The sequence below is a fragment of the Pagrus pagrus genome (genome assembly GCF_965226575.1).
Source record: "Pagrus pagrus genome assembly, chromosome: 14".
In the NCBI taxonomy this organism is placed as follows: domain Eukaryota; kingdom Metazoa; phylum Chordata; class Actinopteri; order Spariformes; family Sparidae; genus Pagrus; species Pagrus pagrus.
The window spans coordinates 9,784,103-9,809,716 of NC_140198.1; the positions used below are offsets into that span (position 1 = coordinate 9,784,103).

General features: G+C 40.9%; 1 protein-coding gene across 1 annotated transcript in view; it reads right to left on the reverse strand.

Annotated features, from left to right (window-relative positions):
• Window positions 1-25,614, reverse strand: part of gabrb2b (gamma-aminobutyric acid type A receptor subunit beta2b) — a 71,500-nt gene that overhangs the window by 34,906 nt on the left and 10,980 nt on the right. Inside the window, exon 4 of the mRNA XM_084373670.1 lies at window positions 7,459-7,679. Within this exon, the coding sequence (XP_084229796.1) occupies window positions 7,459-7,679 (221 nt within the window). The remainder of the gene's footprint in view (window positions 1-7,458; window positions 7,680-25,614) is intronic.

Below are 25,614 nucleotides of genomic sequence, written 5' to 3' on the forward strand. Positions count from 1 at the left end.
TGCACAGCCACATTTCTTGCTCAGTCTTAGTCCTTGGTTGCTTGGTTACTGCCTGAGGACACTGCCAACCGCACCGACTGAGCCCCATATGTTGCGTCACCTGCAGTGGCCCTCCATATTCACCAGACTGTGCTCGAAGACTCTGTTCCTGGATGGATAAAACTTGTGAGGTCAAATCAGGGCCAAGTAGCCTTAAGGGATTCTCACAGTCACTGGGACTGGGGCCAAGTGAATGTGTGGACTGCTGGTAACATACTCTCAACAGACATGCTCAGTGGAAAGTAACATAAAGTATATAAAACTTTATATTAAATCGACCTAGATACATAGATTATGCTTGGTCACTTATTACTGCTGTCAATTGATCCTCATCCCAGTCACTCAAGTGTTCATTGCAACAATTGTTATGAGCGTTTCCAGTGGTGGAAGGTAACTTAGTACATTCACTCAAGTACTGTGCTTATCAGAGGCAAATATTGTACTCCCAATGCCACTACATTTGATAACTTTAGTTACTCGAAGCTCCCGATTATTCAAACAAAAAACAATCCACAACTAAATGTATTATCAAAGGTTAAAATAAGGAAAACTGTATCGATCCTTCAGTGGCAATCACAAGTTGCCCAGCTGCAACATTAACTGAATGATGAACACATGAATACATCAAATTATTATACTCCAATAATATAATCTATGATTCATTATGTATAATGACTACTTTTATTTTTAGTACTCTTACTTTTGTTATATATTGACGCTAACATGTTTGTACTTCAACTTTATTTACTTTGACTAGATGAAAGTACGAATTCAGGAATTTTATTTGTGTCAGAGTATTTCAATCCATACTATGGTAACTGCTACTTTTACTTGAGTAAAATTACATCTAAAATTACATTACAACTTCTTCTAGTGCTGGTACTAGACTAGTACTAGTCGTATAACTACAAGTATTTCTAATACAACTGCTTTAAACTAGTAGTGTTGACCAGTTTGATAAAGTTTAAATCTGCATCCCCCGTTCAATATTTTGTCACCCTCCATTCCGAGGTCATAAGTGGCGACCTCTAGCTGCTGAAGTGGTTATTACAGCTGTAAAGGAGGACGTGAGGAGACGTAGTCTGAAGAGTGACTGGATTTAACAAGGGCGGGACTTCGGCAAAAACCTAACAAAGTAGTTATCTTGCTTAAACCAAACTGCGACTGTACGATGAAGGACGGTTATGTCTCACTGCGCTGCAACCGTTATGTTGTTTTGTGATGTATGTCATTCTGGGAGACGCTGACAATTGACCTCTTCAGTCGTTTCAGTATGAAGGTGTGTTGTCCATTCCCTCTGCTGCATCTGTTGAGTTCTGGCTAACAGTTCAACAAGTCCCACTCTGAACCACGGTCTTGACTGTCACATACGACTGAACAGTTGCTGCTTTTTATGTTGTGAGTAACACAGGATGGCCTTATAACCGACCCGTCTCATGACACTCCAAGCTAACATTCCCTTAATTAAGTTATGAATAACTTCTACATTCAAAGCAGTAGTTGTTAAGCTGTGGTACATCCAGTTATGCCTCCATAAAGGATCTTAACACCTCTCTTCCATTGCCTGCAGAGTTCTTTCAGTATCATTCGGAGACACAAAATGTGCTGCGTGCCAGAACTACATTACTTGATGTTTAGGATAATGACAGCATCCAGAGAGCACTCGTCCCCCGTGGCCAGCTGGTTCCCACCTACACCCTACCAAGAAAACATAGGGAGTAGGCTGCCCACGGAACCAAATCACTTGGATGCTGTAACGCTAATCACATATTCAACAAACATCGCTGCGTTTTAATGTTGGAAGGCAAAACGTTTCATCAACACGTTATCGTTTAATAAAGTCAGATAGTACTTGCTCATTTCTCTCCTTAATCGTGAGGAAAGCTCTTTGTTTATGCAGTCTTACTGCGGTCTCCCTTTGCTCACTAATCCTCAGTGACAAACACACGACTCGGTTCAACAAAGAATATTCAGCCCTATCCTGCAGCAAATAACCCCGATAAAGAACAAAGGCAGGACCATCCTTCAGATGTGCCTTCTCCAGTCTGCCCCGCCTGAGAAATACAGAGGCGCACGTTTGTTGTTTATCAATTGCTTTTGCACTCTTATTTTACTTCCTGAAGTCAATTTCTGCTATTTGCTGTTGTTTCTTCACTGGTAAATGAATGCCCTTGAAATGGTCAGTGCTGGGCTGGTAGGAATTATGTGAAAAGAAGAACGCTGGTTTGCATGTCAACAGGATGTGTGCAACATGAATGCATATCAGCCACGCAGAAAGGGTTGGTGCTGTTTGCCTTTTAGCCGACATAATGAAACCGCGGGGTGAATTGGAAGTTGAATGGCGAATACAGTAAGTGTGTGTGTGAATATTCATCAGCTGTTTGTACATTCGCTCCGTGTGTGGCGTTCTCTATTATCAGCATCGATGGACTCGCTGCATCCAATTACATTTCCAATAAAGTGCCTCAATGGGAAGATTCTCCTTTTCAACAATGCATCTGGCTGTTTGTGTTTACAGATAATGTGGCCAGTATTTCCTTATTAAAGTATGAATAGTGCGTTTCTGGGACAAACAAACTATGAACTGCAATGCACAGATTGCTATAAGCAGCACTATACTGTAGGCCACTTGAGAGAAGAGGTGCTTGTTCCATAGTCTTCTTAAAGTCTGATCTTAAAAACATTTTTTTTTAAAGTTGTAAATCAATACACAGTATGTCTAGTCTGACGTTGCTTCCTGAAGTGCTGTTTGCCACTTCTTATAAAGCACCTTTTGATTTCGTTCAACTTTTACAGAATGTGGAAAGATAGTGTTTCACACATTATCTCAGGTAACTTAATGCATGTCATCACAGTGCACATTGATTCCTCAGAGTATTAAGACGTTCCTACTTGTCAGAAGAGTTGGATGCTGTAACTATCTCTTGGTAAATAGCACGTTTATCCACCGCCCAACACTTCTGTACAGCGTCTTTGCTGGTTTCCTGGCAGCCTCACGGTAAAACTGGATGTCACGATTACCTGGCTGTAGTTCCAGCACATAACTTCCCAAATTGTCTTTTTTACATTTCTGTTTGTGTCCAGACATAAAAAAAATAGTGATCTTTAGAGCTTTTGGTGACTTAGCCATGCTAGCTGTTTGCTTAGTCCTCCATTCTTTTTGTGAATCTACGCTAATCCTGGCTTTAGCTGCATTCCCATGCACAGACATGACGTCAGTATTCTCATCTAATAAGCAAATGAGTGTTTACAGTTTACAGTTCTTTGGGAGTTCTACTGCATATATCAAAAAAGTACTTCAAAGCCTTTTGTGGCTCCAGACGGAGCTGCATGTAATCTGATAAATTATCTCCACCACTGATGATACTCTGGGGCTAAAGTGCATTGTGGGTAACGTAGGCGCCAGGTTTAGAAAAAGAAGAAGAATGTGTGAAATGAAAAAATTGAGCCACAAAAGGCTTCATACTACTTTGTTCACATATACAGAAGTACTCCTGAAGACCTGCAAACACACTTTATTGTGTAAAATTGGTGGAGTTACCCTTTAATGTTCAAAAGAAAACACCAACTTTATCTTTGAGTTAAGATGCTGACTATATTACACGGTATATTATAATATTATATATGTACTAATAGTTTAGATTGAGATTTTTCATAGATGTATCCTTTCTATGTCAAAATAACAATTATAATTGCCATAACAGCTTTTATTTTTAATAGCCATGGATGTGGGGAGGGGCCCATAGAGAATGCCAATGAACAAGCGCCTGAATATAGTGCAACGCCACTGTCTGCAATAACCCAATTTTCATCTCAGGGACCATTAAAGTTTCATGTGGTCTAATCTAATTTATTGGCATAATAAATTAAATAACTACATAATTTGTGTTAGGCTTTCAGGGGACAGTAATATGCTGTATCTGCATGTGCTGCGTGGATTTGGGAGCACTCACGGACATGCGCAAGATCCCATGACCCATTTTAGGATTTGTAAAAATCTGGTCATCCTACTTACATGATATTGAGTGTCAAGGGTGATGGATTTCTTTTCCCAGTTTCGGCCTAATCCCACTTCATCCAAAGTAATGTTTGCACTGACTTTGTATCATAGCTTCTGCAGTGAATGGTGAGTGTGCAAACCCAGATTCCAAGTGATTATGGATTTTTCATTTGCATATTGGATTAAATGGTTTGGTTGATAGTGTAGGTCATCCGTTTTAACTCAAATGACCTGACACAGAGATGATTTGTATAATTTGAGTTCTATTTCAGAATAATCTGACCCTCAAAATCTGCTGGTGCCTCTCTAGCTTTCTTCTTTGTACTTCTATCTACTTTTGTTGTTCCGGGAAAAACGAGCACATGAGCTCTGATGCGAGACACTTTGACGCACTGATCAAGCAAAATCTTATTAAATGTAATATAACTGAAGTTGCTATGGTACCACGTTGATGTCCCAGGGGAATGACAGTATTCAGGGTACAATATGTCCAGGATGTTGTTATTTCCCACTGCAATAAACCTCAAAAAGATTCAAAACAACAACATCATCACACAACTTCAAAATCCGTCAGGCACTTTGCTTGATGCAGTGTGTACTTTGTACTCTGACGCATAATGCTTTGCTTTTCATCAAATCAAGTGTCTGCAAATTTGTTAAATCCCGCTATGATTCTGGAAGAAAAGTTATGTCAGGAAACCAACTGTAAATTTGACAAGAAGATTTTTTGATTTAATATGAAGGCAATAAAATATATCAATGATCATAGAAACAATAATTCTCTAACATCCGATTGTAGTTCACTTTGGCCTCATGAATGCTCTGGCATGATTGGAGTTTAAAGTTCTCTGCACTAAGGATCTGATTACCGTGCTTCTGTTTGGCAGCAAAGTCCTGAAGCTGGTCAGTTCAGGGACGTATTCGGTATCATTCAGAAAGGTTTTTTGTTTCTTTTTAAACTCAAGAACTTAACACTTGTTCCAAGACAAGTCAAATGTGTTTGTGAGGGCAAAAGAGCTGCCTGTATGTGTTCTAGGCCGCAATTATTTCCTCTCTTTTATAGTTGTCTCTTTATTTATCTCCTGCTTTTTCTCAAAATAGTCTGACGGCTCTTCCCTCTCCTTCCCTTCCCCTGTACTCTGCTGTACCTGCTGACTATTTGGTTGCCGTTCAACTTCTGTCAGACCTCGGCAGAGATGTTTCTTCGGTTCACGTTGAGGCAGTAAAAGAGACTCAAACAGACCCAACACTGTAACAGGTCAGTGAATGAGTAATGAAGACGGACCACACTGATGAAGAAGACCGAAGAGAGCAATACGGAAAAGGTTTCCGTCTCGGCCCCTCTTTAACACCCTCTCTCCTTCCTTTTTTGTCTCGTTGTCTACCCTTCCTCTCTGTTTAATATCAATCTCCCACAGCAGTGCCAATGCGCTGCCGTGACGGCTATTAAGACGTTATGGTTTTCAATAACTTTTTATCGAGTTTGGGCATCAGAGGCCTATTTGCAAAATGAACTGATGAGGCATCAGTGAGGTGTGAGAAGTGCACTGTAATCATGTTAACTTTGAGAGGTTGGAACTCAGTGGAATGGGTCAATCAATTTATATTGCACAAGAGGGGATAGTATCTGGCAGCTGGAAACCAGATGGGACATGTCATATTAACATATCAAACATGCAAAAAAAGTCAGCTGAGGAAAATATTCCAAGAATGGCCTCCCTGAAGAATGTTTACACGGAAATCCAACTTGATGTTTTTGTGAAAGTAGAAGTCGAGTCTTCGTAGCTTTGAATGGCTGCGTGTTGAGAGCTGTCACTGTCTGAGAAATCCATCATCTATCATCCATCCTGGTACTTTTGAGAAAGATCGCAACAATTACAACCACAGGCCTTTTAAAGTGTTCTTTGTTAAGGAGCATGACTAGATAAATGGACGTTTCAGTCATCTGACAATTGAAATCCGCAATTAGTGATCTCCATTTCAGTCAACAATAATGTTAATTTGGTTCATTGTTAGTACTTTCTATCATTGGAAGGAAGAATAGAAAGTCTTTTTCCTCTCAGAATCTAAAGGGATGTGTCAGAGTATGCAAATGATTGACAATGGCGCCGCCAAGCTAAGCAATGATGGGGGAATGGAGAGAAATAGGAAGCAGACTTGTGCCGGAAGCTGGATGGCTCAAAAGCCAAGGACAGACCGTATTTGGTAGTGGACCACACCAGCATCTATACTGACCATAATACAATTTGCAGAAAAGGATTTTAAACTATTTAAAGGTCCAATTTGTAAGAAAGTTGATTTTTGATTCTCATTTTGCGTCAGTATTTGACAAGTACTTATAAATTGGACCTTTAATGTGCCACAAGTTAGCTAACTATCCTGCAACTTTAGCTGTATATTGTTCCCTGTTCATGTTTTTTGGGATGTCTGGTGTTTGTTCATTTGGCATGCCATGTTTTGAAGTTAAGAGGAGGAAACATCAGCAGGAAAGTTGTTATTCAAAATTTGTCGGCCCTTGCGCAGCAGGCTGTTGTGTGACAATGTGGTCTGCCTCTGGTAGAACAATGAAGCAGTAGTTTTAGGGAAGACTTTAATCAGACTTTAATCACGACTAATAAACTGAATAAACAAACTGCTTCAAAGGACAGCACAATTACATTCATTTACTTTGTTTATATTTGCAGGACCCCCCTCAGTGGCCACCTTTCTAGCTTCAAGCAGCATTCTGGGGCCCATATTACACTCTGAGGACATCTTGTTTATTCAGTCATAGAAATACATATTTCTAATAACAAATCTTTCTGAGTTTGTATTATTACCTTATCAGCAATCTTTACTGATGTTCATTTAATTTCTCTCCAGAACTACGTAGTGCACCTTTAAAGTGTAAACATTTTATTGATTGTTTTGACATAAGTTCTCCGTCTAGGGATCCAACTGGTTAATGCAAAGAAAGAAGGGCCAATCGGGAAGCCGAACAACATAAACATTAACATTAATGTAATTATTTTGGGTGCCGATTACATTTTTCAATTTAATTAAATTTCAGTTGAAATCTGCTTTTCTATATGGAGGATTTGAGCCTCACAGGAGCCTTTAGTTGCATGTGCGCACCCTGTAAATGAGGACACAAGTAGGTCAGTTCATCAACATTATAATTTTCGCTCGGGGGCAATATTGTACCTCACATCAGTGTTTTTTTTCATCTGGCTCTAATGAGGCAATTACCGACTAAGTCCGACGCAGCAATCATTGACTCATTGTTGTATTCCTTTTTGTTGTTTTTTCTCCCAGGTGTGTCTGATATTAAACATAGAAAGTTAACTGACAAATAGATGAAGCGATTGCACATATAAGTATCTAACCCGTTGGTCTTGTTGTGTAGTCAAAAGTGTTATTTGAAGAGATAAAAATCTCACCTTAGGCCGTACAGAACGGTACCGTCCGGGTGCAGCCGGATCATTCTATTTTTCACTGTGACACCGTGAACGAACGATTTCTTGTCGTTGAGGAAGTAGGTGTCGGGGACCCACAGCTGGTCAGCCACCCGGTTATCTAAGGTCAGGTTGAGGGGGATCTCAGAGTAAGACAGCCGCTTGTCTCGCCAGGCCTGCTGGAAGTACATCGTCAGTGTGTAGTCCTGAGAGTGCACAGAGAGGGTGCAGAAAAGGACAGAGAGGGGATGGGAGGGGAAGAGACAGCATGACAGAGGAGAAGGAAAGGGAAGCAGTCAGGAGAGAGAGAGAGAGAGAGGAAGACAGATGGCAAAAAACAGAGAAGAGATGGAGAGACAAGACAGAGAGAGAGAAGAGAGGGTTACCCCAAAAAGCAAGCATTTCACACAGCTGCTCCACTGCAAGATCTCAGATTAGACTGGACTAGGCTTCAATATTGGATGGAAGTTCACTTAAAAGCAAATGGAACAGTAGCAGTACAGGCCCAAAAAAACTCTCAGTACAAAGCAATGGGGAATATTGCTTTTCATAGAAACATGAGGTTAAGACAGACAGTGTGAAAGAGTGTGTATGTGTCAGCGAGGGGAAGAGAGACGGAGACAGATGGTAAGGGTTTGGTGTGTGTGTGTGTGTGTCAGTTTGGGTCTGTTAATATATGATAAAAATATGTGTGCGGCTTCCTCGGTTGGTTTATTGTGTGCGTGTGTTTGTGCGTGTATGTGACACACATGCATACACACAGAAATAGAGCAACAGACCACATGTTCCAGACAAATGAAAATAACCTCCGAGCAAACCTAAAAAAAAAAAAAAAAATCTGTTTTGCAAAAATATCTCCTATATGCTCTATTTGCTTTGACAGTTTCTGTCTTTCTGGGATTAAGAATTGTTTGTGAAGTGGGCTCACTATGTTGCACTTGCATAACATATTCACCCATTTTCTTCTGTTTGCCCTCCCAGAACTAGAATGGTAGACGATCCCCATCCCATCACATCGAGTCGTGCGCAGACAGCATGTAGCCTTTGAGGCACTCTATATGTCTGCTTTACTTAGCAGACTAAGGCATAAAATTAAGTTGGACATTAAATGCATCGTTCTTAAAAAAAGGAGAAAAATATACAGTGTATGCAATGAATGAGTTCCTTTCCAACAAAATGTCATGAGTTTATTATGGATTGAGTGAAGAAGATTACCATGCAGCAGTGTTACTGAGGCAATCTTGTGCATATTTATTGTGTATGTACTAGTCACCAGGATGAAATCTTGACTATTAACCTTTCTGCAAATCATAGTTCTGTTAACATTTGTACATGTCATGGGCCTACAGTATGTACCATAATAATATCTCTAGAAAATGTTTCATATCACTTTCACATGACATGTTTATGACCTGACTGTCATATTGGGGCAGGCAAAAAGGCTGCAAAGACAGTCTGAGGCTGCTTTAAAAATGTAACCTAAAGTAATGTAAAGTTGCAACATATCTGTGGATCACAGAAACATACATTGCCATCAGTTATTCTGATGTTTGGGTCGCTTGTGGAGTTTTTGACCAATGCTTTGATGAATGGGTTCCTGTATTGTATCTCATGCTATACAAGCATGTGTGCAACGTTGCGATCGTACGCACATGCGCATGCTTGTAATGCAATGTGCGTTCCCGCTTCTGGCTTCATGCAATCTCTTTGATCAAGTGTAGGTGGCTCTAATGAGCAAAGAACTGTACCACAAACAGTAAAAATGTTCAGAAAAGACAGACAGCAGACTCACAAGCATTAATTTAACTGATGCAGGTTTCAAAAGATTCAATAAGACTCCAAGGCACTCTCTTTTAAACTGTTAAAATGCCTTTTTTTTTGTCCCGGTATGGTTATGTTAGACCTCAAAAACAAACTCTGATGCGTTTTGGCATCAAGCCTTCGTCAGGTCTTAAGAAACAAAAGGCCCTCTGCATGCTTGGGTTTGTTTTTAAGGTCTAACAAGCTGTGAAAATAAGGCATTTTCATAGTTTCAAAAAGAGCCTTGGGAGTTTTTTTGTGTTTTTTCAGGCTACATGTATCCTTATCCAAAGATCACCGCTAACAACCTCATTTGAGTCCAGGAAGCATTCCTACCCTTCCATTTTTTGAAAATTAAATATTTTGTTTGAAGGAGGGAAATGCATTTGTTAGACCTCAAGAAAAAAAACTGAATCTAACGCAAGACCTCGTGATGTACAGGTCAGCAAATTCATTTAAACCTTGACAAGCCTTCAGCGTATTGAGTGTGATCATACGAGGATACATTTGCTGTACTCTTTTTTATGATGGCATACACAAAACCTGGAATGCATACAGTGCATTAATAATTGATAAACAAATAGAGGAAGTTTGATAAGTTGCAGTAAAATTCCCTGATGGTAAATCTGGGACAAGATGAAACAGTCAAGCCAGCAGTCAGACGCTCATGTAGCTCACTGAGGTAAGAAGCCTACCAATCATCCATGAAAAATGAAGTTAAATAAACTTGCTGTCTCAGGGAACTTTTTTGTCATGACTGGCACATCCACTCCCTGGCAAAGAGGCTGAACATGCATTTTTGAATATGCCCGTCGGCTACAGATCTGACATCCCACAGCACCTTGGGAACTGGAGGCTGGGTTATTGACTAGATGGAGTCAGGGAAAACAGGAGCAGCTTTTCGCACTGAAGCTCTTGTTTGACTTAAATGGGTTTTGTCACGATGTTGTTGTTGTTTGCGCCTTATTTGGCTTGGGGAGCTGACAACGACGAGTCTGAGAGTTGCGTTTTTTTAAAAATGCATAAATAGCATAGTGGCAATCCTGGCGTTCAGCACTGTAATTGGACTTGGAATGGGAATAGACTGAATCCGGAAAATCCGGGGTAAAACGCTGTGTGGGAGCTTCCATCTCGAAGGCCTTTTTTTTATGAAAAGAAATGACTGAATGCCTTACTTAGGATAGTTTGAAGAAAACATATGACGGGGGTCTGTAGAAGCTCGATGAGATGTTTAGGAGTGAAACAAAAATGAGGTTGAGAAATCAATATATGGATTAGGACACGTCAGGAGTTGAGATGAGGGGCAATTCTCTTTCCCTAAGGCGTTATCAGAAAGTTAGATAAGCGGATAATTATTGCCCTGCAAAACATCAACAAGGGTTATTGCCCTGGGGAAGACATGATTACACCTGCAGTTGTATATAAGTGAAGACAATCTGAAAGGCTGTTGAGAACAATATGGGTACTCCATGCTGCATATATTCAAAACATCTCATTCATCACACCGAGTATGTCATTCTTCAAAGGATTAGCAACACGCAAACTTCAACAAGGAACATAACATGGAAATGGAAATGGAAATGGAAATGGAAATAGAAATAGAATAATAAACATATAGGCAGTATCTCTCACACAACAACAAATGACTGCAGAGATCTGAAGTCTGGCTTTCTACTTCCACTGACAGATCCTCGGCTGCACGTGCTGCCTTCCCAACACTTCATCCCCGGTCGGTGGTTACGTAACAGCTCACACTCCGCTCTCACTGGCGCGCTGCGCACCACAGCACATGTGGCTGAAGAGATGCTTGTTGCCATGTAGTCCTCCTAAACCATCTCCGCTGCTCTCATCAATACACTCCATCAAACAGGAGGGTTTCACTCTGATGTATGAAACATCAAGGAGGCTTCTCTCTCCCTCTCTTGTGGCCACGCACAAACACACAGTATCTCGTCCTGTCTTGTTAGATGTGTGGACATTGCAAATGACATCCGCAGTCTGTCTGGGCACCACATCAAGGATTTATACATGCACTGTGTTTCTTAACAAAGCAACCGTCTGTATTGATGCATTTTGTGCATTTGGCGTCACGTGCTATACAGCGTGTGTGTGTGTGTGTGTGCACTCTGGATGCAATGCGTGACATTTCAATATGCAACGTTTCCTTTGAAAAATGAAACAGCAGTTATTAGATAACAAGAGCCATGATTTATTATATCACTTGCCGCCCAAGCACTCATAATAAGCATCGTTTGTAAAAGCCATCAGCCATTCTGGCATGTGTACAATCCGTCGGAACATTTTTTGAATCTGAAGTACTGTTAAGCTGATGTGAAACTGTAGAAAAAAACAAACTGACAGCGATGGATAAGAAGGTGCTGTACGATGTGTGTCGTAATTATTAAACTGAGTGAATGTTTCCATTGTCATCCCTAAGAGCCTATTATTACAGGCCCGTCTACTCGCGGCCTGCTTTGTGGGACGGCCTCTGTGGAGGTGCCTAGGTGGCTAGTTTACAGTGAACATAAAGCTCTCCTCAAAGACAGCTATAGTGTGCCTCTCTCTCTCCTTCTCTGTGGGAGGAGGAGGTTGTAAATCACCGGGATAACTGCAGCGGCTGTGTGCATGTAAGTGCAAGGGAGGCTGTCATAACAACAGTCATAATGAGCATCAGTACATAAACTATATCGAAAGGGAGAAAGAGAGAGCGGGAGAGGATTGGGAAGGAGGAGGGAGAGGAGACACAGAGTGATACAGGAAGAATGATGTCTGATTCATGAGAGGAATATGCTGTGCTGCCAAGCTGCCGAGGAGAGGACAATACAAAGTGATCATTATATTTTCACATTTATACGGAAGAATGTGAGAACCCATTATAACTAATAACTAATATCCAGTTCCACAGAATGCCTCCCACTGTGTTATTGTTTCTCATTTTCAAGATTTATTGATGAAGACTTTTCTACTGATCTTGTTAAACACACAAGATTTTCAATACAAGTTACTTTTTTCAATCAAAACGCTCAATCCTCGGAAAAATGCAGCCCGTTTTCAGAAAATGTGCCTCGAAACAACTTCTGTTACGTTGTGATGTCACAATTATACAGTCACCGCCCCCCAGCAAAAACACAGGAAGTGCTGATGCAGAAACACAGTGGGCGGTGCCTGCACAGGCCTGTGCGAGCTCACCAATCAGAGCAGACTGGGCTTTTCTGGAGGGGAGGGGGGCTTGAAGAGATGGAGCGTTCAGACAGAGGGTTAATAGAGGTGCTGCTAATGGAAAGCATGTAAACATATATTATTAGACAACCAAAATAAAAGTATGAGCCTGAAACTGAGCATATACTGGACCAAACAATACCTATCTTTTATGTAAAACACCTGAATACCATCTTTGTTGTTCTAAATACTCAATTTTTAGGTTATCTTCCCAATTATTTCATTACATCTGATACATGTGCCTTCATCTACATCTGTGTTAAAATTCAATTAATATAATAAAGCTATCCTTAAGTACAGGTGGTGCTGCTGCTCAGCACACTAACACCCGTGCAACAGCTACATCATCTTCAAAAGCCTGTAAGTGTGCGCTCCACAGCCGGGGGAGAATCTGGTGCTGTAAGATCATTTCTATTCGATGTGCTGACTCCGCTCACCTGACCCGCTGTCGTACTGAGAAAGGAGCACTGTCATCACCACTCTGCAGAAACTTGTAGAGTGAGATGCAAAGGGAACAGGCTGCAAATATCTGCCAGCACGTACTAAAATAAGTACTTAATCTCCTCGTCATCTCAAGTCATGTTACACCCAAGCCACTAACAGGTGACAAGCCTCAAATAGTTGTAATGACCAGGATCCCTTTTTCAGTTTGGTCCAAATTCAAGCCTGTAACTGATGTTTACATTGACTGGAGAATAGTTAGAGAGTTGTGGAAGATAAATGAACAACTTTTGTACAGTGCTCAGTGAAAGTCCCTTCAGGCAGTCTGGTGATTATGGAAAATTTGCATTTGAACCCTTTGTTTGACTTGTTGACAGTTTTTCACCACAATCACAGTTATATACAGTATGTCATTACATACACAGTCTTTACTTTGAAAAAAACATAATTTAATGGTTTTGGGTTGAACTCAGGTTGTCTCTGCTGCTGGCTAATTATGACTCCTTTTTAAGGATTTAATCACATAGTGTATCTTGATGAAGGCTAATAAAACTGTCTTCTTTCTGAAATTAGAGTCATTGGATGAGGAGGCCTACTAGCTGTAAGACACCATGAGATCATGTTAAATGTGTTTGGTGATGCTTAATGTTTGCTGAGAGGCAAAAAGACCATCAAATACTTACAATGGAGCTGAGATGTGAAAGGTTTAAATGGCTGCTCCATCATATGAATATCCAGGAGCTGACACACATAAGAAGTCAACTGATATTAACCTGAACTTTCTGGCACAAATGACTGCATGTTCCTCCCGGGATCAACACAATGAGCTCTATGTTCCTTAATTGAACACTTAATCTGTGATAAAGCCAAGCCAACAAGCTCTGCAGATGATGTGTTCCCAAAAGTACTCGGGCAAACTTCAAGTTTGTGTTTCATTACTGAAAGGTCACATTTTACAACCAGAGTCACTGTGTGGGCAGATTTCTCAGACAGTGGCAAAGATTCAGACAATGATATATCTACAGTATATGCTTGGTCAGACAGCCCTTCAGGCATCCAAATTGTGCAAAACCTCATATTGGCATTTCATGCCATGGGTATTACAGTTTGAGTCTGATCTGATTTGACTGCCAGGGAGACTCATGAATGCCAAAAGTGTGAGTAAGTAACAATCGCTCATTGCTCAGATTAATAACAAGGCCCATACTTTGTGCTTGTCAAGACTTTTTCTGCACCTTAAATTGCCCTTGAATATGTAAAATCTATAGCTGTCTCGTTCGCCAGCATTATATGAGAACTTGAAATCCAATTTCCGTATGCTGGGTCTTTTCCAAACACATCAGTTTGAACTTGTGGAAGAAAAACAAAACAATTGGAAATCAAGACGAAGGAAGATGCCCCATCTGCCCACTCTGACCTCGTCAACCCCACTCATCCTTCAAGCTGCCCTGTCCACTAACTCCTCACATCTCATCCCCACCCCCGCACCACATGCCTTCTCTTGGACTGAGATGACCAGACAAACTAATATTGGACTTATTTTGTTGGACTTTTATGAGCCGCTCTAAAAGAACACTACCTTCTCTGTGTATTAATTATTCAAACTTTTTTTTCTTGTCTTTTTGGAGACAGCATTATCTACCAAACCAACATGACTATTTTCCTGATCTGCCATGTTAATGTATGATTAGGTTTAGGCAAAACCCACTAATATCCAGCTATTGTCTTCCCACTTCCCAGCTAGATGTTAATGGGTCATAGTGGGATTTTTGTCCAGTGTGAAAGAGGTAGTCAACAGGGTGTATCTGATATTACCATGTTGGTGTTGTTCCTACAATATAACAGTCAGTGGACCATCATTGCTCCTTATGAAACAGCTGCAAAACAGCAGCACAGGTGGCTGAGGGTTGAAGAATGAACTCTCAGGTAGCTGGGGTTTGTATCCTGAATGGAACATATTAGTATAGCCTTCTCTTCACTTATTATATTTCATTTTTTAAATGTATTTTTTGGTGAGGTTTAGGGAATTAAAATACTTGATTAGGTTTAGGGAACTTAAATACTTGGTTAGGTTTAGGGAGCGAAATACTTGGTGAGTCTAGGATACTTAAATACTTGCTTAGGTTTGGGGAACTAAAATACTTGGTGAGGTTCAGGACACTAAAATACTTGGTTAAGTTCAGGGAACTAAATTGATTGGTTAGGTTTAGGGAACTAAAATACTTATGTTAGGGTTAGGGTAAGGTTTTGTTTAGTTGTTTATTTGAAATGATAACTTCTCTCATTTGCATATTTTTTCCGGTCTTTTTTGCGCGAGTCGGTAAGCTGTGACATTACAAAAAGTAGCGATGAGTTGTTTTCAGTTATGGTCCTGGAGCAACATTAATTACGATGTCACAAGAACAACAAAACGACCAAATCAGATCATGCTGGTAAAAAATACTGTGGTTCATACTGAGTATTTGAACAGATGACTTGTGCTGTCGTCTTTTATGAGGTAGTCTGATGTGGAGGATAACTGGAAAGATGGTAGGGGACAGACGGAGAAAAGTACGAAAAAAGAGAAAAAGTTGGGGAGTCTTAAGATCTGATGGGAGAAGAACTAGGGGAGAGGGGAGAGGGTAGAGAGCGAAGGCTGAAGTCTCCAGGGAGAGAGAAAAGAGAGAGGGATCAGAATGAGATGACAATAAAGCGAGTACTGGTTATATATTTATTTTTCTTACCACCACCCTTGAAGCTAGTTTTCCATTTTAGAGCTGTGGAATGGTGTGGTGAGTTTGCTGGAAGGGATGGCGGGGGGGTGGGGTAGCGTTAGAGAGGGGTAAATGAAAGGCACTGGAAAGCTCAGTGGAGCAGGGATGCAAATTGCTTTTATTCTCACAGCTCTTCACTTCCAGTCTCTGATTTCAGCACCAGCGATGACCTCCCTCTGCTACCTTCTCTCCCCCCTCTTTCATCCCTCTCCTCATCTGCCCCATCCACTCCCTTTTTTCCTCTCTTTCATGTTATTTTCTTCCCATTTCAGCTCCCATTTACCTTCATTCCTTTACACGAATCTCCTTCCATCGACTTCTCCCTATAGCCTCCCCTCTCTCCCATATTCTCACTCCATCTCTCCATTTGAATCTCAGTGGAGTTCCTGTTGCATGTATTTGCATAGCGGCAACACACTGGAGGTGAGTGTGAATGGCTTAGATCATTACCACTAAACAGACTCAGCCAAGGGTGCCGTCTAGAGAACATGACAGGTGGTTGGATCAGCCTCCGAGGTGCTAGATGGGTTTTTGAAGGGCCCTGTAAGGCATTCAGATTTGAATATCTCCATCTCAGAGCTTGCCGACAGAAAGCTTGGGACTGCTCATTTCCAAAAAAGGCACTAAATTAATCAAGTGATTTATTTTTCAAAAGTTGATGGACAGGATTTTTCACATTGGCAAACTATGTGATGTAATTTTGAAACGGAATTATAGTTTTCCTTTTCAGAAGGAAGAGGTAAACCCAAAGGAGGTATATGTTGCTTTAAATTATTTCTATAGTGCACTGACCTTGAAGAGTGGGACTGAATCCTAAAGCAGCTTGCCTCTGCCTCTATCCTCTCTATGTCTGTCTTCCTCCCCCCTCTTCTCCTCTCTGAAACACCTTCAGTGGGGAGGAAATGTGATCCCTCCACCACTCAGCCATATGTCCATACGGCACTCTATCATCCACCTACTTCAGGTCCTCCAAAAAAGCCCTCCAACAACAAGTGGCTTTCAATTTCCTGTCTCATATGGTCCTCATGCCGTCAGCGACAGGGTATGAGGAACCTGGCACAGGGCACAGCATTTCCAAAGAGCCCTAATAATAAACATGCCGATCCCCACAGAGCTGAGTGACATATATTCCCCATTCTCTGGAGATCTGTGTATGGCGTCGTCAGGATTCGGCTCAGTATCTGGAACAGCTTGTGCACCGCATGTAGTAAATCTGCAACAGGAAAGCATACAGGGGCTGCTGCAGGGGTTTCATTTGGCCCATTTGCTCCAGGATAAATAATGTCGATATTTTTTTTAACACATCAGTCAGACTGACAGCTGAAGCAGAAATGCATTAAAATGTATATATACAATAAGTGTGAGGGCAAACTTCACAGTTAGTATTATTGTCCTTGTGGAGCATAACAATCTAACTTTGTTTGTATCCCGAAGTTTATTGCAGACAATTCACTGGGTTTGGGAAGAAATCTCTGTTACTACACTCCAAAAACATGTGACTTATAGTATTTTGATTACATGTAAAAATTCCCTCAAATTTCATTACAAACGTTCAAAGTAAAGTGTCACATTTTATGGAAAGTTTTGTTGAGTCTATGTGAATAAATGTATTCTGCCAAGCCCAAATGCCCTATCTGGCAAAAAATACTGTGTATCCGCCATGTGATCCAGATCCGCTCCAAAATTAAATGGGTTCCTCCTTGACCCATGCTATCCATCGGCCAAGTTTCATGAAGATCTGGCCGCTAGCGTTTCCAAAATTCTGCTGAAAAACAGAAAATAAAAACTTTCTTTGTGGTGCAAACCAAAATACTATGTCGGGTATGTTTGAGGTAATTTAAAACAGTGCCTCTGTTAGTTTGTCCGCCACGTACCAACACACAAGTTTCATGGTTTGCGTCACTGCCACAATTCTTTAATAACCAAATTTAAAGCTGGGGTTGGTAATGTTGTAAAAAGCAGCAAAGCGAGCAGAATTTTGAAAAGTATCCCCCTCCTCCCTCCCGAGCCACTCCAAAACACATGAACGTACTTTTATTTGTCAGAACATTTAATTTTTGTATTGCTGTCAGGACGTTAAGAGATGCTCTACAAATAGGTATATATAAATGCTTCCAGAATAACTAACAAATATTGATTTTTATTGTTACTGTTTTTTTAAACACCCAAATTTTGTGTGCATACAGGCCTCAAAATATTGGTGTCAATCGAGTGCTCATTACCAAATTATTAGAAAACACAATGCTTACATGAAAAAGTAATACTTACGTGTGTATGTAGATGTTTGGATGTGTTTAGGGGAAAAAATGTTGGTCAGTCAGTGGAGTGAGTGAGTGTATGCCTTTTTGTGTGTTGTTGGACTTGAAATCGAATTCCCGTAAGGACATTACTCTGACCCAAGCTCTTAGACTCAGTACACTTTATGTATTTTTCTTCTCTCGAGACCATCCCCCTAGTTTATGGCATGTTGGATACTAGATGACGGATTTCAATAAAGCCCAGACTCTTGTTTGTTTACTTGTACTTCGTCTAGCCGCCCTTTCCATCACACTACTCCTCTCTCTTTCCCCGTGTCCCTCATCCCTCTCACCTTGTATATATATCCCCTTCTCCGTCCATGCTCTTTCATCACTTACTCTGGCCTGGACAGAGCTTTCAAGAGAGCTTGCTGCTGAAGGTGAATCAAATTTAGAGGAACCTTTTATTTTTTTCCCCCTCGGAGCTCTCCCAAAGCACAGGTTCGCAGCTTTGCCAGTTGGCAGTCGCGCAGCTTAACTGACTACATGCAATTTATTGGAGTCGATTGGAGCATCTGCAGGCCCTTTTGTGTCCCTGGAGAGGAGTAGAGTGGAGTGGCAATTCGGAGAGGGGGACGATCGGTGGGGGGTTGATGGGGAGCAGAATAGGAGAGGGCAGAGCAGGACACAGATTATTAGGGTGCTTTTGAATTCCGCTGGAAGACAAAGGGGGAAGCTGATGGAGGTTTTACTCTCGACTGTCATTCACGTAGAGGAAAGGTTAGCTGGGCCACAGAGAAGATGGGAAAGAAGTTCAACTTCTCCATGATATCATATATGTGTGAATTATTGTTCAGCTACGTCAGCTTTACTAAAAACTTGCAATATTCCTGCCTTTTTGGTGCCACTGAAGCTCTCGACAGCTGTCCTTTGACTACCCCACATTCTCAATTCAAGTACCCATACGCTGATCCATTAGACGAGTCCCACATCTCATGCATTATGGAGGTCTAGGGAACTGAGGAAGAAGCTGATTGCTATTCAAACAGAGTGCCCAGAAGCACACAGTACATCTACACATTGTCAACAATGAGATAATGCAATATATGCATTATGTGGATCGATGGCACGTATATATAGAGCCTGAGTACAGAAAACTGGTTATCAGCCTACACCTGAACCACAAATCCAGTTTATGCAGGTGTGTCTGTGTGTGTCTGTGTGTGAGTCTACTGTACAGTTTGTGCGAGTCCAGATTTGATGGCCTGCATACAGTATCTCCTTGAGCAAGGACACCCTTGAAGAAGCAATATCTCCTCACAGTTGGCCTGACCTACAAGAGACACAGGGGTGCTTTAGGAGGGCGTCAGCTTTAGAGTATGTGTGTATGTGTGCGTGTGTGTGCGTGGATGCACATGCGAGCATCCAACAGTGGACCTCAGCGTAATCACAGTGGACCGGTGAGCCAACAGGGGACAGGGAAATCATTAATTGAAACCATTGAAGTTTTTTGATCGAGCAATGCAGACCACAGCTGGCAGGACTGAATGTGAATCGACAGGTCTACTTGTATAGAACACGGGAGGTGTTGTTTTCATGATATTTAGGCAAATTGAAGTGTTTCTTCCAAGAAAAATTAGAAATATATTAACTTAATCAAGTAGCAGTTATTCAGTCTTGTCTGAATGATGACATAAGCAAAATACATGTTAAGAAAACACTATCTTTCAGTGTATTTCATGTGTTCACAAACTGTGAAACATCACGTTCATGTCGCAGATTGGCATAACATGTATCATAGCCCATGGACTTTATCTAACTTATACCCCTTAATATAAAAAACCCATTAACATCTGACTTTAATTTTAAATGGAAAAGGATACAATCGACATTCATTGACGCGTCAAATGACTGCAGTAGTCTGAGTCTTTATTGGTTCATCTCCGATTAGTTCTTATGGAAGCATAACACCTGGATGGTTTCACCCCTTTTCAGGCGCAATGCTACGACTCGTGTCGAGGCACATTTTCCATCTGCATTTTTTCCACTCTGATATTGTTCCGTCAGTGCTGATTTTGGAGGAAACTGACGAAAAAAGATAACCACTGTGACATTTTCACTGGCCTTGACCAGAACTGCGAATCTGCACCACTCAACGGAGATAAGATCCATTATCAGTTCCAGAAAAATGTTGTGCAAAAAAGACTTTCAACGAAGAAAAAAAGTTTCAATGTCTTCTGGATGTAGTCTGATGTGGTATGTGATCTGCAGCTTTCTACTGTTACCTGTTGCGGCACATTTGTGATGTCGAATGTGACACACCGGGGAAAAAAAGGAAAGGTAAGCTCACCTATTGGCAATGGGAAAGGAGTCAATTGCCTATTTTTTAGTAGGTTTACCTCTTTAAAAATCCTGCACTTACAGACTAATTTAGGTGTAAAGCCGTATCACGTATAGATGATCACCTCTGGGGCATCAACAGCAGCACACACAGGTAAAGACAAACACCCTCACCCTGTAGTGTCCCACAGTCAACTGGCCTCCTTTGTTGCCCTTCAAGCCCACCTGTATTGAAATGTGACTTGAATTTTGGGGTTTGCAGTTCATACTTTATATGCAACATTATTGGTAAACTCACTGAGTTTTCTCAAACGCCACTTTTCAGCTCTTTGAATACCAAATAATTGAATTGCATTAACCTGAACTCTATTGGAGTTATGTCAGAAGTTTCATTGTGACCTGACAAAGGTGTGCATGCAAGTTATTTTCAAATTTCAAGACTAAGCCTCACCCTAAAACATGTTAAACAGGTTGATAAAGTACTTAAGAGAAAGACAGGGAAATTAAAACACACAGTAACAAATTACAATAACTTGATGTGAGCATCAGGAGTCCCTAATACCCATAGCACTCTGGGATGAAAGTGCATCTCACCCATACATCGCGGTCAACACTAATCCTCACAATATTATTTGTTGTTCCTCTCCTCAGCTCACCCCGACCTTTTTAACTGGTGAGAGAGATCAAGATTATAGACCTGTTTTTCGTTTCACTTCCTTTGGGGGGAAAAAAAATCTACAATCCTAATTTCACCTACAGTATTTTCGGTGAAACAAGAAAAAGTCCTTTTTGTACTCCTTGTTTAAAGCTTGATATTGATTAAAGTAAGAGCAGTACTGGCTACACATTTACTGCAGAAAACTTGCACTGCATTGTTCCTTCATACACAAATACAAAAGGATACACACACATTTCTTTGATGCACAAGTGGGAGAAACTACAGTTACTGGAAGGGGAGCTTTTCATAACACTTAACACGCCTGACTAGCCTCTCATCCAGGTTTTCTTTTCACTTTATCTTTTCTTTGAATACACTCCCACAGCTGACAATATAAAGCTGAATAATTAAAAGCGCTGGCTTCATCTTTAGCATACGTGCTGATGTTAAACCCTTTTAATAGTACAACAGTAGCACTTGTTCTCGGCTAAGTTTTCCCAGCTGTACCGCTTTGTGGAATCAAACAGGAGAGGGAACTAGAAAGGAAGCGCTAACCTAAGACCCTGAGCAAGAGGGCTGTGAAGACGAGTTTTTATTTTTCTGAATTTTGCAGCAATGTATACTTCAAATTGAACTCAAATTACATGGTAAAACACTACAATATAAGTGAAAGTACAGACAACTGAAGAAAGTGAAGTGTAACAAAAGCATCACTCAAACCAAGAAAAACTGCTTCATTATCTCTCTCGACGCCATCCCATCATCAGTTCTCAGTGTCATGTTCAGCGGCTGTGAAAACCAATCCACACCCGCCGACTCCCCTGTTTGGCCATTATCAGCTTCTTGTGTTTTGACAAGCTGTGATAAAGCAGGATCTGGTCTTGTGCCCCACTGACAATTGGCAGTATGAGTTTCCACGCGCTGTGAAATCTGTGTGTTAGTGTCGGACATGAGTCAGGCCACAATGACCCGCAAGACCAATTGGAAGGCTTGGATGACAGGGCAGAACAGGAGAGGCATGTGACTGAATCTGTTCAGCTTGTAAAGAACACAAAAATCAATACAAATGACTCAAAAAGACATTTATCTTACATATGTCAAAGACAAAGACCTTTCGACATGCACTACTTCTCTTTATTTTGGCTTTTCTATCAAACTCTCCAATAAAGCTGTCCGAAATGGAGCTTTCCATTGTGGATACCATTAAAACTGCCAAATGGTAAAAATGGAAAGACTTGTAATTGTGCAGAATACTCCATTTATTTGAAAAGAAAGGAATGCTTCTTTAGTTCAGGTTTATGAGTGTGTGAGACAGATAGTATTAAGACGCCTCCAGATCTCTCTGTGAATGCTTATTGGTTCTGTCACTACAACAAAACAGGTGTTTTCATTGACTTGATTGAATGTTTATGCTGTGACTGTACGTGTCGACAACAACAGTTTGATTAAGACTCTCAGTGCAGCAGACAGACGTTATTGATGGCCTGTGTGAACAGGTAGCATTGATCGAATCACAATTAAATCACTTTTTAATGCCCGCACAGTTGTCACTGACAAAGGGAACAAGTGAGATTTGTCAATGACAACAACTTTGTTGTGTAACCAGCTTTATTTAATGCAACTTTATGTAACTTTTTTTTTAACCTTAAAATACCTTCAAGCTTCAAAATCGTTTTGATGGTACAGTGTCTTGTAACAGGTTGAATGGTGTCTCTGTCTCTATCACTTGTTTCTGCACTATGAAACTTCAGTGAGAAGTGTAGGATCACAGCGTTACATACATGTTTACTTCAACACATAACGTTATGATGTAATGAGTTTTGTTTGTAGTAAGCACCTACATTATGTCTGACACATCATTACAGACCTGGGATTTGTATATCTATCATAAACAAATGTCCATCAATCGACTTAGAAATCATATAAATATGGTCATCCTCATTCACACACCTTTTGTCTCATAATAATCAGATTTAGGGATTTTCTATACTATCAAATCCAGGTGAGCGTTATAAAGTGCAAACAAGAATTGTGTAGCAACAGGTGCAAGACTTCTCATATATATATGGAATAGTTACATGAAGTCACAGTGACCTGCCAAACCCGAAAACATAATGCCTCCAGCCACGGCTATCACTGGCTCGGAGGCATGAAAATATACTCTACAATATAGTCGGATGACTATGAATTGTGTTACATAGCTTATAGTTAGACTTAGTTACGACTTATTTCTTCTTTCTTTTTAGACTAAATCCCCATAAAGATTTGAAATGAAGATTGTTTTGTGTTACGCCCCATGTGGCTGAGACACAAAACACAAAACCAAAATACACGTACTGTAGCTGCATGGACACACACACTCACACACACACACACACACGTTTTCGACCTCTGTTAGGTCACTGCGGATGGATGAGCCGAAATGAAGCAATCCCACTCTACTCACACTTTATGGGATATCATACTGAGTGTGTCAGTCTGAACACGTTACCTTGATTAACAATCTAAAAATAGGTCCCACACAATGATGAGTGTTATCCCCACGACACAACACAGAGGGGATGCTCACACACTCAAGTCAGGAGTGGTGGAGTGCCTGTTGCAAACAATATGTTTTGGAGTTCATAAAAAAGTGATTGTGGAAGTAAAATTCATCGATAGTCTCTCAATTATTGCTAAGGTTGGCGAAAATCAGAGTCGACCCCTGATTAGCCTCCTCATCCTCCGTCACTGACCCTAACTGATGAAATTACATTTTTTGTTTCTAAAATGAAACACACCTACAATGAGAGAATAAGAGAGGGGGTGAGGACAGCAATATCAGCTCGACACAGCACAGGTGTGGAAGTTATTGCCCTGCGATGAGCGAACGGCACAATGGCAATATGCTGTCAATTCCCCCCCTGTTCTGCCCGCCGACAAGAACACAAGATGCTGCTGTTTAACTGGTTTAACAGACCTACAGCTGCAGAGAACGGGCTGCTGTCTGATGGCCAAACATCCACCCCATCATTCACTGCCACAGGCAACAGTGAATCAGATGCCTAACTAGTGAGCTTGTTTAACCTGGGGGAATTGATTACACGCCTTCCTTCCCCTGACATTTACAGCTGTGTTACTAATTGTACAATAAGCAGTGTCTGTAACATTAATAATGATCCAAGTGGTACATCTTGATGATGCTGGAGCAGTGTGTGCGTGCGTGTCCTGTGATGTCACTCCATCTATCAATGCTGAATGTTGCAGATGATGGCCAAAAAGTTTTCCATATCTGCGTGAAGAATTTCTTCACATGAAACGATCTCCAGAATAAATGGTAGCGATGTACGTTTGTGCAAATCACAGTTCAAACTTTACATTTCTCTATGTTGCAACTTTACATTTAGTTAAGTTCAGTTTTCAATTTTATGTTCTGACAACACTGTGCTTATGGTCAGGTTAGGTTAAGGCACAATACCCAGGTAGTTAAGGTAAGGAGAAGATCATAAAACACCTGCTTTGTTGACCACAAAAACAGCTGGATATCCTTTGCTATCACACTTACAAATGTTAAAACACCGTCAAACTGTGGTGACAGGCTTGGCAGCCTTTTTGTCATATTTTCTGTTTTATGATTGTTTTTCTAAAAGAAGAATCATCAAATACAATCATACTGTCCATACTGAGCCTAGTTCGGACCAAGAACAATGTAGCCTACATACATCGCCTATATACATCGCCTCACTTGTGTTGGTGAGGTGATATGCAACAACATGTTAGCAACAATGCTAACAACTGCATCACCACGCACAATGACAATTATCAATGACTGTCAGGCTATACTTGGGCAAAGCTGTGCTTTGAGTAAAATGATAACATGAATGGAAATAGCATGGTAGCAGGTAATGTTTACTATGTTCACTATCTTAGTATAGCATGTTAGCATGTGTTGGCAATCCAACACCTGGATAAGTCGATATTTGACCTGCTGGTCTACAAATACATGTAGATATATAGATAAATAGCTGAGAGAACGGTTGGAGAAGCAATGCAAATAATTAGCACAATTTTTATAAAGATAATTAAATGTATAAGATAGAGTTCAGACACACTGTGCTGCAACATGCAGCAAAACCAAATTCAAAGACTTTCATAGAATAAAAAGCCTGAGTGTTGGCAGCTGTAGAGGCCTGAAGCCAGACTCGTGATGAGATTTTAAGAGATATCTGCAGTCAGCACTGAAATAGTAGTGGCCTGGCGCTTCAGTCACCATTTACCCAGACATCTTTGTACACACAGCTTAAGAGATTTTGACTGCACAAAAACCTGTGGTAATCTTGTCATGGCGACAGCTGCTCCGTCTACCTCTCCGCCTTCCTCTGCCTCTAGTTTCTCTCACTGTTCCCTCTTTCAGCTGCGCCATTCCTCACCTGCCCACCAGCTGTTGCTCTTGAGAGTTCCTGGTCCTGCTCGACACCTAACTCAGTCACCCGCTGACCCAGCATAGAGGATTGCTTACAGTTTGCCAGATTGTCTATGTTTGCTTTACTGTTTGAGCCTTCTTTCTGTTTTCCCTGACTATACAGTACCTGTTTACTTATGGCCATCTGGCTGGCTTTTGATTTACTGCCTATCAGTCTTAGTATTTTGGATTTTGTTTGCCAACTGTCTGTCCATACATTGCCCAAGTAAATACTTAGTTATTTCCAGAGTT